This window comes from Hippocampus bargibanti, linkage group LG09 (assembly GCF_051943395.1).
Source record: "Hippocampus bargibanti isolate YZ-2025 linkage group LG09, ASM5194339v1, whole genome shotgun sequence".
NCBI lineage: Eukaryota > Metazoa > Chordata > Actinopteri > Syngnathiformes > Syngnathidae > Hippocampus > Hippocampus bargibanti.
Window position 1 is genome coordinate 2,211,144 of NC_142742.1, and position 16,961 is coordinate 2,228,104.

Sequence of the window (16,961 nt, forward strand, 5' to 3'; positions counted from 1 at the left end):
GTAATGTGTCCTTGAGAGCTTTGAAAAGCGCTTAAAATGTAATTTAGTATTATTATGATGATTTTTCTTCTTATTATGATTATTATTTTTATTATTATTATTATTATTAGTAGTAGTAGTAGTAGTAGTATTCATTCATTTATCCATGTATCCATTTATCTACCTATCTATCGACGTATATATTTATTTCGGTGGGTTGTTTTGCTTTCAATGTTTTTATAATGAGCATCAAATATATTGTACAGTACATGAACTTTATTTATTCACAGGCTGGCCCAGCCATTGTCACCCACAACTAGCAGAAGATGGGGTAGGGAGGGGGGGGCAACTGTAAATCATCCGACACAGAATTAGCATTTAGCCATCTTGAATGGAATTTTTTTCAGGGTCACACAAGCGATGCTTTATCACACCAAAGTGCATATGCGCACCTACGCATATCGTCTAAATTTAAACTCAGGGACGGGCTGTGTCTTTATTGTTTAAATGAAAGATTCCTCTTGTAGTACACTTGTGAAGATGACGCTTTAAAGGCAATACTTGAGAGGCGAACAAGTTGTCTGCTGCCTTCCCAACATATTTTATTGATGGCAAATCACGCTTTTTATAGCTGCGCCGTAAACGCCGAGTGCTGCTCAGTTTCCCTGACCCTAGAGTGGAATTATTTACATTTGGAAGTGCTCTTAAATTAAAAAAACACGAAAATAAATAAATAAACAAACACATAAATAAATAAATAAGCAAAAACCATAAAATAATTAATTAATACGCAAACACATAAATACATACATACACACACACGCACACAGACACACACATACATATTTTTTTAAAACATGCTTTTTCTGACCATCACATTTCAAATCTTCAAAGATAATGGAGTAAATACTTATTCCATATCAATCGCCGTCTGACACTTTAATTACTTTAAATATTACAATATAATATTGTGCACTAGCATTTAACGGATCATTGTGACCCAAATTAACATTTTGCCAGGAAAAATAAAGCACAATGCTTTTATATTAAAAAAAAAAGTTAAAAGCAAGGCCAGGAAAATAAATTAACTCATTTACTGCCAGACGTGCAAAAATGTGTCCACTCCAGTGCCAGGGTTTTTGTCATTTTCACTCAAATTGCAGTACCCACAGAATATTGAGCGGTAGGATGACATAAACACTCAGTACAGAATAAGAAACCGGAGACTTTCTTCTTTCATCAGAAAAAAAAAGAGTTAATTCCTAAGTTATATGTGTCTGGAGTTATCTGAGCTTGAAATGGGGGCGGCTGTATAAAATACAATACAGATTGATGTATATACCGCTTTAAAAACAGCTGAAGCTGTAACAAAGCGCTAACATGGAAAAAAAGGCAATGCTACCCCCTTGTGGGAGGGGAAAAAAATTGCCAGAGGACTGGCCGGCGCTTGATCGGCACCCCAGCAAGAAAAACCAAAACCCGAAGAAATTCGTGGAATGGCACTCTACGTCATATTTTCAATTGCGGAAAAAAAAATCACAGATTTTCACTGCTTCATCTTCACAATGCAATGCAATCCAATACAAATTACAGTAAAGTCTCGTTATATCGATATTCAAGGGAGTCCGAAAAAATATCGATATAACCGGGACTATCGATATATCCAACCCTGTTTGCATGTAATTTTCTCCGTGCGTGCATAGAAGTAGTATCGATATAACCGGGACTATCGATATATCCGATATCGATATAACAAGACTTTACTGTAATTTTGAAAGGAAATAAAAACATTTTTCAAAAATTCATCGCATGTAACACGACACAAATTCAGTCGAAAAAAAAAAAATAAATAAACATGCCAACACAGTGAATGTCATCCCAGTTTTTCAAGACGTTCCTACTGTGTTCCTCCAGGTGGACCTGCAGCAGAATCCGTGGGAGTGCAACTGCGAAGCGGTGCCCCTCAAGCGCTGGCTGGAGGGTCTCAGCGCCGTGGTGGTGATGGGCGAGGTGGTGTGCCACTCCCCGGAAAAAAACAAAGGCGTAGACCTGCGCTCACTCTCCATGGAGCTGCTGTGCCCGGATTTGAAGACCCCGGACGACCGGGAGCAGCGAGCGGCCACCTCACCCGCACCAGACGTCGGATCGCCGCTCGGCCACCCCGTCCCGGAACCGGGTTCCTTGATCCCACCCGGGAAGGACTCCATTCCGCTTTCGGTTCTGGTTCTTAGCCTTCTTGTTCTGTTCGTGTCGGCGTTCTTCGCCGGGGCGGCGCTGATCGCGTACACACTTCGGCGTCGGGACAAGCTACCGTTCCGTCGCCAGGGTGAGGTGGATCTAGCCGGCATCCAAATGGAGTGTGGGATCTTCTCCGAGGGGGCGCATCACCACCATCACCACCATCACCACCATCACGGTTTGACCGAAACGCCGGGACAACACAACCACGTCTACGACACAATCTCGGTACCCAAAGGTCCAGATCCGGAGGACCCTAAAGGAAGGGGGTCCAGCGGGTATCGCACCACGGTCCAGAAAGACCGCGAATGGACCCTGCAGGTGACCTCGTCCCCCATCAGCACCGTAGCGGGGGCCATGGGACCACTTGCGCCGGGACTCCACGATAACAGTATCTTATGCCCCACCGTCATCGATAGCCAGGGTCCTACCCCTAAGGTAGAATTGGTAGACTGCCTATTCAGACTTCCCGCCCTGGAGTTCCGGGACCTTTCGGACAGATACGCCAGGCCGCCGCCCCGCTACCCCCACCCGCAGGACACCCAGATGCAGGAGGCCGCCTCCTCCGGCGAGGTCCAGATGCCGGCGGCTACCGCGGGCTCGGAGCAGGGAAGCGAGCAGGGTACTCGGTTGATGACCACGCCGGACTACATGGAAGTATTGGACCGCTCGTATCAGTTTTAGCTGCCTACCCCGTTCCCCGAAGGTCCTCGGCGGGAGCCGAGGTCCAAACTATTCCTAGATAACAAGCTGGGTCACTTCAGTTTGCCCCGCGTTCTATCCGAGGATTACCGCTTTCACTGATTTTCGCCCAGGAAGGATGACTGGAGCTACGCTTGAGTTGCGAGGGCATTGAAAGGTTTTCACGCCAAGTGGCGGCACTTCGGAACATCAAAAGCGAGAGAGTCAAGGGGTTTTGGGGGGAGGGGCGAGAGAAAAAAAAATCAGCTAAAAGTGCCTTAGCGAGGAGCAGCCAGCAAGTGTGGTCGATGCTTATTTTTCTAATGAATACAGATCTATTTATCTAAACTTTGACAGGATGGATTGGGTGACCAATCAGAGTGGAGGAGAGGGAGGAGTGGTGGGGGATCCCCCCCCCCAAAACAAATACGATTGGAATTGTTTATTTTCCTTTACGCCATTAAATTTAGTTGCGTTGAATTGGGTAAACAGGCAGCAAAGTAGAGCGAGGAAGATGTCCTTGTTGTTTTTAGCGTTATTTTGTGAATGCTAAAGAGCTAGCTCACCGAACCTCACAAACTTAGGCTAATGTTTGTACACAATCCTTTCATATTTCTCGACGAATTCAAACCATGCCATTGTAAAAAAAATAATTGGTGGTGATTTTAGGGCATATTGGGATCTATTTTAACAGAGACCACACCCCCATTTATATACAGGTAACATCCGACTTACGACCGAGTTCCGTTCCGACCAAACGGCCGTAAGTCAAAATGGTCGGAAGTCGGATGTTACCTGTATTTTGTACAGCCGCCCCCATTTCAAGCTCAGATAACTCCAGACCCATATTACTTAGGAATTAACTCTTTTTTTCTGATGAAAGAAGAAAGTCTAAGGTTTCTAACACTGTATTGAATGTTTATGTAGTTCAAAAAGTCAATATTCTGTAGGTCCTCAAATTCAAGTGAAATAACAAAAACCCTGACACAGTAGTGGACACATTTTTTGCACATCGTCTGGCAGTGAATGAGTTAAACGCAGACATTTAAGAATTGCACTTTACCGTTTTTAACATTCCCCAATAGTTCAGGCAGTCAAAATTTTATTCACAAAGTGCTTTTAATCCAAAGATTGTAACTCTACTACTACTCAACTACATACAATGTACACCCAATTTTGCAATTGGTTAGCATAGCAACCGCTAGTAGGTCAGGAGTTCATTGAAAACAGTCTCAGCACTTTATCCAATCAGGTTGCCGTTTTATGATATTGTGGTATATCCACTACAAGGATCAAGTTCGGTCCCACTACATTTTTAAGACACACAGCATTCTATTCGATTTTTTTTTTTTTTTTTTTGTTTAATTCAAATATTAAATTCATTTCTTACATTTGGAAAAGGACCTCAGCCTTGCATTGGGTTCACCCTAAGCTCTTTAGCATTCACGCACCATTTTTTTAACCCACGTGGCATTTTCTCGTGACTACTTGAGTTGATTTTGAATGGCGGCCTACAGTGGAAGGACACTGCGGTAGCGCAGTTATTGGAGCGATCTTCAAGGACCCATGTTTTTATTTCGTTTTTTTTTTTCGTTTCAAAAGATGGACCAAAACGTCGGACTTTTCTTGAAAAAGAAAAAGAAAAAAAAAAAACACGGACAAAACTATTCAGCTATTAATGATTATCTTTTATCAAGGTAACTTTTTTATGTGCCAATCTCTTACAAATATTACATGCAGTTGTGAGTATATTTATTCTTTTTTTTTTCTGGGATAGGGGGGTGTTGTAAGGCATCAACATTGCGATCTTGACTGTATAATATGATTCTGCATCTGCTTCTGACGCCTTCTTCTTCTTCTTCTTCTTCTTCTTCCTGCCGACCCGACAAGTACAATAAAGGGGTGCTACGTGAACACTACTGTGTGACCGCTTTCAACGCTTTCTCTATATGATTTTCAATTTTTTTCCGCCTACGGGATTTCCAAATGCGAAAAGTTCACTAAATTCCAACTTGGCTTACGAACTTAAGTGGTTCCCAGACAGTGTAAGGCGAAAAGTGTGTATCCCAAGAATTAATTTCCCATAGGAAACCATTAAAATGAGAATAATCCGTTCCCAGGTGCCCATAAAACATAATTTTCTACTAGTTTCTAAACCTCAAAACTTCACAAAATATACCTTATTTTATGTATAATAAATGTGCTATAGTATTATGATTAAAGAAATAAACTGTACTGAACAATAAAGTCATTTTATTTACCTTTGTGATGGTCGTTGATGGCTGGGTGGTGGGTTTCATCAGCATTGAACACTTGATGAGGAACGTAGCCTTCTTCTTTCACCATCTTGGGGAATGATCCATTGTAGGTGCTTTCTCTGCGATAATTTTACCTTGTTCCTCATCAATTTTGTTATATTTAGCTGGGTTGATAGCTTTTTGCATCAAGTGTACAGATGGCTTGTGCGGGTTATTTGTGGAGCCAGATTGATGGGATATTTTAACCTTGCTATAACTATAATAAATAAAATATGATTGTGAGAGTTTTGAAAGGCGCTTATAAATGAAATGTATTATTATTGTTATTATTATTATAATTTTGTACTGTACTACAAACATTTGCGGTGCTTCTTTAGCCATGTCCTGTACTGTATTCCACTAAATTTGGCCTTATAAATATATTTTGGTACTCATACACATGTAAATTTACCGATAAGCTAGCTAGCTTTCTACCTATTTGAGTTACTTCCGGGTTGAGTGAATGGTGGCGCGTGTGGCTGCCGCTGCTCACCCGCAGAAAAAAAAATCCTGTGATTGTCGAGTGACCTTGAGAGTTTTGAAAGGCGCTTAGAAATGAAATGGATTATTATTATTATTATTATTATTATTATTATTATTATTATTATTAATGCATGTAGATTTCGCTACATCGCGATTTTTCGTCTAAAGCAGGTGGTCCATGTCCACAATCACCGGGATAAACGAGGGATTACTGTACTGGGGGGAAAAAAAGCTGTGAATCAGCATTTACGAGTCAAAATCACCGAATGAAGAAATGTTATTTTTTTCCCTTACACCTTTGTTTCGTTGTTGTCACCAGGCATTGATTTTGCATCAGTTTCATCGGTCTTATTGTTCTTTTTTTTTCTTCTTCACGCCGTGTCATCTCTACTTGTTAGATGCAATCTACTTGCGGAAACGTAAACGGAAGGTAATACGGGCCCCAAGCCAAAGTCCTCTCTGATCGATTTTTTTTTTTTAACCATACACGTCTTTCTTCTCTCTCTGCCTTTGATTTGCTCTCTCTCGCATCTTTTTTTAACTTGACTTTCCTCTGGCTTGTTTTCCAAAGGCTGCCAAGAGCAGCTTCGCCTCCATTGGTGCTCAATGCTTTGGACGTATTTTTTTTCGAGGTGCTTTTGCTTTAGCAGATCGCTCGAGACGTCCTTGGAGATGGCGCTTTGCCGCCCGTCGTTTTTTATTCTCACACTTTACATGCTGACATTTTTCAAAGGGCTGCTCTACAATATCATGCTAGGCTATGCTTTAGCGCATTTGTGGAGTGCGGCCGCTACTTACCAACGTCTTTTCATGTGAGGTATTCGAGTCAAAAGGGAAAAGAATGCCTCTGGTAATGAAATTAATGTCAAGGGAAATACCGTAAGGGTTGCTCTGAGTTTCCTGAACGCAACATACTTAGAGAGCTGCTCCGCCATTGGCTATCACCTGGCATCATCCCGGCATCCCATTGGCTTAGAGGTGCTGCTTTCGAAGCTCCCCTGGATGCTTTCCCAGGTGTTTTTTTTTTAGCTCGTATGTGCTGTTTTTTACTTTTAATAATACATGTAATTTATAAGCGCCTTTCAAAACTCTCAAGGCCACTTTACGGTTTCTAGATGCTACTCTTGATGCTCTGTTAGATGCCATTTTTTGGTTTGTTTTTGGTGTAAAATGCTCGTCAAGGTGTTCCTGTCCATACGAAAATGCTTAAGATGTTCTCAAACCTGTATAAGAATTATATAAGGATTTATTTATTTATTTGTTGTGGCTCCAAAAATATTTGGGTTATTTTTGGAGGGGGCGGGTCCAATGTGACTCTTTCAACATTACATCAAGATGTTTAGATGTTAGACCAATCGGTGTCCAAGTCAAGGCCCAGGGGCCAAATCAGGCCGGCCACATCACTTTTCTTCGGCCCGCGAAAGCAAATCAAGCATGTCAAGTGCCAATAACAGTCATTAATATTGATTTCGGATTTTAAATCAAGTTGTTCATTAATTTAATGTGAGTTCTGTAGGTAATATATGGTCGAGATGAAACATTTTAATGGCTTCCCCAAATTCATAACGACCCTCGTGATGAAACCATAAGTACAATGCGGGCAAAAAAAATGACTTTGACACCCCTGATTTAGATGATTCTAACCGATAGTTTTAATTCGAAATTGCCGTCTTAGCGCCAAAGGTGTTATCAAAGTCTGCCGAGATGCAGCTGGAGTTCTTCCGCACCTTTACGTTGTTTCGCTTCACAGCTAGCGTGCATCGTATGCGTGCTAAGCGGCTCGTTGCCATTGCGTTTCGAGTGTGTGTATGTGTGTGTTATTCTTTTACGCGGCGGCCAACCGAGCGAGTTTGCGGCACCGCCGCCTTCGGCGTTAATCCGCTAAAGCTGTGTCGTTGAGGCACGCCGCATCTGCATCCATTGTCCGGAAAGACAAAAAAAGCTCCCGCTTACAACGCAACGGCGGTAAGAGCAACAAACGAGCAATTATAGCAGGACTGCCTGGATTTTTAACACTCGCTGCTTTTTTTTTATCTTGCGACTGGACTTGGTCCGATACGACATGGGAATTATTATTATTATTATTTTTTTTTTTTTCTTGATGTGCAGCGAAAACTGCAACTATACAGCAACGCTATATGAATTTGTACCCACAAAATAGGTGGTCCGGGCTTACAAAGCACTCATTTGGGGCCACAGTGGACTGCTACGAAATATGAAATGGTGACCATAATATGCATATTTGTGGGTTTAATTAAAAAAAAATAATAATATTGCGACCACGATATAAATATCCCGTGGGCGCAAACTCCAAAGTGCGACCTCGTGGGGGCACAAAATACTAATGTGAGACCACAACGTAGTTATCTCATCCAATCGTACAGAAATACAACTTAAAAAAATAACATAAATAAACATAAAAAAATAAAATAATGCAAATAAATTAATAAAATAATAATAATAATAATAATAATAATAATAATAATAATAATAATAAATTATTATTATTATTATTATTATTATACTAATAATGACAACAACAATAATAATAATAATCGCAATCCATGTAAAGACAGTCATGAAACACTTTGTTGGGGCCATTGAAATATTAAATTATGACCACAAAATATGAAATAATAGGCAAAATATATACATGATTTATAAGAGGTATAAGGTGTATCCTAAAAAAGTGTACACTAAATATCAAATAAACTACAAATGTCTGATTCTAAAGGGCTAGGAAAGATGATATTGACGTGACATGTTTATAAAACGAACTGCAAACCTTTCACACACCGAGTCCCCACGATATGGAAAAACGTGTGTGTGTGTGTGAGAAAGAGAGAGAGTGACGAAAGGCATTCCAACTAACACAAAAGTCAAACCCAAGTAATTTTTAGGAGTTTCCCAAATATATTTTTTTCATGTTTGAAATTGGGTTCCCACGGGGCAAATCTTTCACACGCCTAGTCCCCACCACGTGGCAAAAACGGGTATGCGTGTGTATGATTTTTGACACATGGTTGTATATTGCTAATGTGTAATGGGCTAACACTTAGCATCACTACTCATATTGATAGTCGCAACTAAACCTTAAGCAATGGAACCTTGCACACAAAAGGTGCAGTCACACATGCAGACAGACAAAATCGCAAAAATCTGGTCTATATTCTTTATCTTCCGCAGGGAATAAACCTCATCAAGGCTCAATATTGACATTATATCCCAACACCTCACTTATACTGTACATCGCATTTCGATTTTTTTGTCACACCCCTGAACGATTCATCGGGGTGTGCCTGTATTTCATTCCACCCCAGGGGGTTACAATCCACGACAAAAATCAATATTGGCCCCCCCCCCCCTTTTTTCTACGTAAATGTGCGCTTCATCCCCGTACGCGTGGTGATCGGATGTTTTCAGCTCGATTTTTCTTTTCCAAGTGGTGGTGGGGCATCGCTGCCGAGGCTTTTCGGTGTCGGACGGTGATGACAAATGGCGTCCGCGCGCCGTCAGGTCATCCCTCACGCAAACATTTACATTCTCGTATCGGCAGCGCCACACGGACGCTCCGGTAAACAAGCACAATAGTGTAATGGCCTCTGCATTGCAGTAGCGGCGACCATCACTCTGTGGGAAACATTAGCATGAGGGAAACACACACACACACACACACACACACACACACACACACACAGAGGAATGAGGGGGATGATAAGGAGGTAGACGAAAGAGGATACGGAAAGATTTGAGCGAGGAGGAGATGAAAAAGGGAGGCGAGAGAGATCAGCGAGCCGGCATTTGCTAGCTTAAGGCTGCCTGAGGACTCGCTAATTTGCGCTGGGCAGAGGAGTAAAAAGACGAGCTTGTGGAAGTGCAAACTAGCTGGGTCAAAAGGAAGCCACATTGAGTTGAAATGGCCAACCAACGCTGGCTCCAGATCTATATACAGACGCTCCCCAACTTACGAACAAGATATGGTCTGAATGGTTGTTCGAAAGGTGAATTTGTTCGTAAATTGAATTTGTTCGTAAGATGAATGTGGTCGTAAGATGAATTTGATCGTTAATTTGCGCCGGGCAGAGGAGTAAAAAGACAAGCTTGTGGAGCTGCAAACTAGTTGGGTGAAAAGGAAGCCAAATTGGGTTGAAATGCCCGACCGAATGCTGGGTTCATATCTACAGACGATCCCCAACTTATGAACAAGATAGGCTCCAGCACCCCCTGCGACCCTAATGAAGAATAAGCGGTACGGAAAATGGATGGATGGATGTTCAACCCTACGCTTGGTCCATATTGACACACGGTCCCCAACTTACGAACAAGATATGTTCCGAATGGTTGTCCGTAAGGCGAATTTGTTCATAAGATGAATTTGTTCGTAAGATGAATTTATTCATTAATTTGCGCCTGGCAGAGGAGTGAAAAGACAAGCTTGTGGAGGTGCAAACTAGTTGGGTGAAAAGGAAGCCAAATTGGGTTGAAATGTTCAACCCTACGCTTGGTCCATTTTGACAGACGGTCCCTCCCCAACTTACGAACAAGATATGTTCCGAATGGTTATTCGTAAGGTGAATTTTTTCGTCAGGTGAATTTGTTCATAAGATGAATTTGTTCATTAATTTGCGCCTGGCAGAGGAGTGAAAAGACAAGCTTGTGGAGGTGCAAACTAGTTGGGTGAAAAGGAAGCCAAATTGGGTTGAAATGTTCAACCCTACGCTTGGTCCATTTTGACAGACGGTCCCTCCCCAACTTACGAACAAGATATGTTCCGAATGGTTGTTCGTAAGGTGATTTTTTACGTCAGGTGAATTTGTTCATAAGATGAATTTGTTCATAAGATGAATTTGTTCATTAATTTGCGCCTGGCAGAGGAGTGAAAAGACAAGCTTGTGGAGGTGCAAACTAGTTGGGTGAAAAGGAAGCCAAATTGGGTTGAAATGTTCAACCCTACGCTTGGTCCATTTTGACAGACGGTCCCTCCCCAACTTACGAACAAGATATGTTCCGAATGGTTGTTCGTAAGGTGATTTTTTACGTCAGGTGAATTTGTTCATAAGATGAATTTGTTCATTAATTTGCGCCTGGCAGAGGAGTGAAAAGACAAGCTTGTGGAGGTGCAAACTAGTTGGGTGAAAAGGAAGCCAAATTGGGTTGAAATGTTCAACCCTACGCTTGGTCCATTTTGACAGACGGTCCCTCCCCAACTTACGAACAAGATATGTTCCGAATGGTTGTTCGTAAGGTGAATTTGTTCATAAGATGAATTTGTTCAGAAGATGAATTTGTTTGTAAGATGAATTTGGTCATTAATTTGCGCCTGGCACAGGAGTAAAAAGACAGCTAATATAAAACAAGCTAATATATAGCAAATGGATAGCAAATAGATCGCCAGCTAGGCAGCTAGCTAATAGATAGGAAATATATTGCCGGCTAGGTAGCCATTAAGTCAGCTTTGGAACAACATGTTTACGCGATGTTGATAACGTACTGTATTTTTATTTATTTATTTTTTTTGTGTGCGCGTTTGATTTATGAGGTGGGGAAAGCGCCGGGACCTCTTTGTACGTTTTACGCCGGCGCATTTATTGAATCAAACCGCTGAAGCAAGCGTCACTTCACACTTGATTTAGTGATCACTTCTCCCGAGTTTTTGTGTGCGTTTTATTTTTATTTATTTATTTTTGCCTGTTGTCTCGTTGGCAGCGACATTGTCAAAGTTGAACATGACGACCCTGAAATTGATTTTTTTTTTTTGTGTGTGTGGGTATAACAGAAAAAAAAACCCTCCATAGATAAAAGGCTTCATTTTGTGAGAAAAAAAATAAAATATATATATTTGTCTTTTGATGGTATACACAGCCAAGAGGAGGCACGTGGGTGGAACACAGAAAAGGGTCCCTGGCTGTTTGTCATAAAGCATTATGTCAGCGCTATGCCTTCAAGGTTTCATTTTAAATGTCAAACATGCTCCCTCATACATATGCGCATAAACTCATGAGGGCTGAGACAAAAAAAAAAAAAAAGGTACTTTGTCATCACTAATTGCTCCGACGACGAAAAGTGACAGCTGGGGCTCAAAGAAAGAAATGACCAAAAAAAAAATGGCATGCGGGACTTGCTCTTAGGTCATAACGATGATCTCTCAGGATCGCAATCTTACACAAAAGACGAGATTTGACTTTGCGGAAATGAGAAAATGTGTCATTTAAATCATCAGCCTTAAGCGTTGTCTTGTGGGTCAAACTTATGAACAATTACCTAGAATTAGACATTTTAATAGAGAATGGGATACGTCTTGTGTGTTTTCATCATTTTTTAGCCATTATTATTACTCCACTTGCGATCGACATACAGTGATACCTCGCTTTACGAACCCCTTGGCTTACGAACTTTTCGGTTTACGAACGTTAAATTTATGAACATTTTACCTTAGCATACGAACTATTTTTCGGGAGACACACGGAGCGCCGCAATGAGTGATGCGTCGTTTGCGAACGTGCCCGTTCTCCTAACAAGAAAATGGCAGCCGACTGTTTTTGTCCTCTATTCCCCGCCCCCAGTCTTCGTTTAAAGCCACGTGATTGGTCAAGAACGCAGCAGTGAGGGGAGGTAGTTTAAACATTAAAGAGACAGGCATATGACGGAAAGAGAGTGAGAAAATGGATAGAAAAACAGTGAAATTTTGACTTCAACTTTGACTGAACTTTGTTCGTGACTGTCATAATAATAACAATAATAATAATAATAATCATCATCATACTAATACATTTGGACTCGTTTCAACTTTGATAGTTCAAAGGCAGTGTAGACTGCAAGGTTAAAATTCCCATCAATCAGGCTCCACAAATAACCCGCACATGCCATCTGTACACTTGATGCAAAAAGCTATCAACCCAGCTAAACAGAACACAATTGATGAGGAACTAGGTAAAATGATCGCAGAGAAAGCACCTACAAGGGATCATTCCTCAAGATGGTGAAAGAAGAAAGCTACGTTCCTCATCAAGTATTTAATGCTGAGGAAACCGGCCACTCCATTCCATCAAGCCATCAATGACCATCACAAAGGTAAATAAAACAACTTTATTACACAGTCAAGTTTATTTCTTGAATTATAATACTATAGCACATTTATTATACATAAAATAAGGTATATTTTGTGTAGTTTTAAGGCTTCAAAAACGAGAAAATGATGTTTTATGGGGACCTGGGAACAGATTATTCTCATTTTAATGGTTTTCCTATGGGAGATTATTTTTCGGGATACACACTTTTCGCCTTACACACACTATCTGGGAACCAATTAAGTTTATAAGCCAAGGCGTCACTGTACCTACCAAATGAGGCTGTGTAAAAGTGGATTTACAGGCTAGTTGGTTTTTCCAATCTGGTTCGATTCCATTGAGATTAAATGCTGTCGCTTTCAGGCACGGTTTGTTAACATAAAGAAAAATGTGGGTCTACTTATGAAAGGGATGCCTGAGAGTTTTGAAAGGCGCTTAGAAATGACATTTATTATTATTATATGCTGCTCAGTGAAATTGGGTTTGAGGACTTCATTGAAACAAACATCTGGTTGAGTTCAATCAAGAACAACAAACGACCTTTTCAAAACAAAATGGCCGTTATTGTTCTCTTCCACAAACGACTTTTTGAGACTTTTTTTTGCAGGTCTCACTAGGGTAGACATATATACCAAATTCCATGATGATTAAAATTAGCTTTGTGGATTAAATGTTCATAAAAATCTGTTGGGAGTGCAATTGAGCCAAATGACTCTAAAATGGCCTTTGAAAACCAAAATGTCCGACTTCCACTATTTTTCTTTTAGTCTTATTTTTTTCCAAAAACGGCCCCTTGAGATTTTTTTTGCGGGGTGGTGGGGGAGTGCGTGTCCCCAAAAATGTCAATTGAAGTTCATGTTACGAAGTAAAACTGGTCTTGAGAACTTTATATGTACAATTAAGGTAACTGGGCCCAAAATGGCTTTTAGGAAACAAAATGGCTGACTTCCTGCATTCGTTTTCAAACATGGATTCCTGTTCTCTTTTGTGTGTGTGTGTGTTCTCATAATAAACATATGTGTACTAAAACTTGTGTGTGTATATGTATGTGTATGTGTGTTATATCGATACTATTTCTATGCACGCACGGAGAAAATTACATGCAAACATATATGATAGTCCCCATATTTTTTCGGATTTAAGAATACGATATAACGAACTTTATATTTGAAATCCACAGCTATTCTACATGCTTTTTTAAAATTGTGTTCCTGTGAACCAATCGAGAGTTTTATCAAGCATAACTCCAGCAAGATAGTTTTTCCTTGGCTGAATAGTTAACAACCGGAACAACATGCTCACTGTCAGCGACATCGCGTCCTTGTTGGCTTCACAGCGTGTTCCGCCCTTAATTAATCCTCATTCAAATGCGCAGAACGCATTTGAATGAACAACAACTGCTGACAGACAAGTCAATCATCCCGAATCTGTCAACACACTTTTAACGCGAAGCCCATTTGTTGTACAGTTTAGTCGAATTAAGTATGAAAATACAGTCATTTGTAGAAAACACACGGGTATGTTTTGAGCGATGACAATGCCGAAACACATAGCTTTAGCTGCTAGCATGCTAACAACAGCATACAGTGGTACCTCGGTTTACGAAGCCCTTGGATTACGAACTTTTAGGTTTACGAACGTTAAATGTATGAAAATTTTACCTTGGCATACAATGAGCGCCACAATGAGCGATGTGTCGTTCGCGAATGAGCCCGTTCTCCTAACAAGAAAATGGCAACCGACTGTTTTTGTCCTCTATTCCCCACCCCCAGTCTTCGGTTAAAGCCACGTGATTGGTCAAGAACGCAGCAGTGAGGGGAGGTGGTTTAAATATGAAAGAGACAGGCAGACGACAGAAAAAGAGTGAGAAAATGGATACCAAACCAAAGTGCCAAAAGTACCAAAGTGCAATTTTGACTCCTTTCAACTTTGATAGTTCAAAGGCAGAGTATAGACTGCAAGGTTAAAATTCCCATCAATCAGGCTCCACAAATAAGCCATCTGTACACTTGATGCAAAAGGCTATCAACCCAGCTAAACAGAACACAATTGATGAGGAACTAGATAAAATTATCACAGAGAAAGCACCTACAAAGGATCATTCCTCAAGATGGTGAAAGAAGAAGGCTACGTTCTTCATCAAGTGTTTAATGCTAATGAAACCGGCCACTCCATTCCATCAAGCCATCAACGACCATCACAAAGGAAAATAAAACCACTTTATTATACAGTACAGTTTACGTCTGTGTAAGCACTCAGTCGTACAGGAGTGGCCCATCGGTGAAAAGGTTTCTTCAGCCGTCATCTGTACTTCTTTCAAGGTGTCGGACGTTTCGCTTTTTATCCAAGATGCTTCTTCAGCGAACTAAAGTCTTACTGGTAGTATCGGCCCTATATATACTACTACTACTACTGTCCAGAGATGGCGGTGCCGGATACTGCTATGATAGGTCCCTGCTCTCAGGTTGGGGGGAGCAGAGGAACAGTACAGTTTATGTCTTTAATTATAATACCATAGCACATTTATTGTACATAAAATAAGGTATATTTTGTGTCGTTTTAAGGCTTAGAAATTAGAAATTAGAAAGTAGAAAATTATGTTTTATGGGAATCTGGGAATGGATTATTCTTATTTTAATGGTTTCCTATGGGAAATTAATTTTTGGGATACACACTTTTCGCCTTACACACTCTGTCTTATGTATATGACTCCATCATCTTCTCCGCACTTTCTAAACACCTCCCTCTCTATAATTATTTCCTCCCTCCTTTTATTACCGCTGCCTACTCCACCGTCCTCCCCACTTTGTTACTTATTATTTAATCTCTCTTTTTTTTGTCGCGCACATACCCACGCGCGCACAACATCGCCATCCTTCCTGTTAAATGGGTGCAGTGACCCCATTAAGCTGCGTGGCCGAGGATGAAGACGAGGAAGGGGAGGTGAGGGGAGACGGAGGGAAGGAAGAAAGGAATGGCGGATCGCTAGCATTCCGCGCGGCTTTCAATGGGATGATTAATGAGCGGATCCTCCGAGGGGGTGTTATCCCTGCTCCGGACCAGCAGGGACGCCGCTGGGTCACACACACACACACACACACACACACACACACACACACACACACACACACACACACACACACACACACACACACACACACACACACACACACACACACACACACACACACACGAGACAACAGGCTTCAGTTGTGACATTATCATTAACAATAGCGGGTTAATGGCAGCCCAGAAACATCATCCTGACCATGATGGTAACTAGGCTCAAAACACTTTAACGAACGTTTTTTTTTTTTCGTTGCTATGATGACCTCAAAATAAAAATGAAACTCATTAATACTTTCTTTCTTTCAAGCATTCCATACCAGGCAATAAAAACAAGGGCGCAAAAAAAATCCTACCCTCCGCACCCTGCCCACCACCTTTTCCAGCGACTCCCCTAATGCGCAAGGTGAAGTGAAAAAAAAAAAAAAAATCCTCAGCCCTTCTTCTCCTCCTCCTCCCTCGATGAGAAGGTTTCTTCAGCCGTCATCTTCTTTGAAGGTGTCGGACGTTTCGCTTCTTATCCAAGAGGCTTCGTCAGCGAACTAAAATTTTGCTGGTAGCTTTGGCCCTATAAATATCCCTACTGTCCAGATGTGGCGGTGGCAGACTCTCCTATGATTGGTCCCTGCTCTCAGGTTGGGGGGGGGAGCAGAGGACTACTCCCTGGGTGCAGTAGACTATACTAAATTTAAGGTTTTTTAAGTTTTTTGTAACATTTTTTTGAAAAAATTAGTTTTTTTATCATTATAAAAACGATAAGCATGACGATCGCTGGCTTTATGGTTCCCATCCCCCCCCCCATTATTTTTCCCTGTGTCATCAGTACCCTCCTGCGGAAGATGTTGCCTAGCCTGATAAAGATAACGAAATTCACCGCCTCCTCACGCTAAACGGTAAAATATTGCGAGCAATCAACGTGGCAGGGAGCGTCCTTCCTCTGCATTCATTAGAATTGAGTGCCCAAAGCACCTGAGCTAATTAGTAAGAAAGTCATCATTTCTACGCATATTCTGATTAGAGCGCCGGCTCACCGAGTTGACCCCAGCGTCTCGTTTTGTATTTTACGCGTTTTGTTAACACATTCGCTGCTATTTATGAATTTATTCGGGAATTGTAAAGTGTAACGTGGAGCGCTATTCCAGAATTTGTT

At 41.2% G+C, this 16,961-nt stretch overlaps 2 protein-coding genes across 3 annotated transcripts in view; one reads left to right on the forward strand and one right to left on the reverse strand.

The window, feature by feature from the left end:
* The window catches only part of LOC148893257 (SLIT and NTRK-like protein 3), a 32,033-nt gene extending 27,267 nt beyond the window's left edge, over positions 1 to 4,766 (forward strand). For both annotated transcript variants that reach the window (XM_089003713.1, XM_089003711.1), the window contains one exon: positions 1,894 to 4,766. In XM_089003713.1, coding sequence (XP_088859839.1) covers positions 1,894 to 2,901 — 1,008 coding nt within the window. In that variant the 3' untranslated portion in view covers positions 2,902 to 4,766. The remainder of the gene's footprint in view (positions 1 to 1,893) is intronic.
* LOC148893256 (nardilysin-like) overlaps positions 1 to 16,961 on the reverse strand; it is a 108,222-nt gene that overhangs the window by 72,082 nt on the left and 19,179 nt on the right. The window lies entirely within an intron of this gene.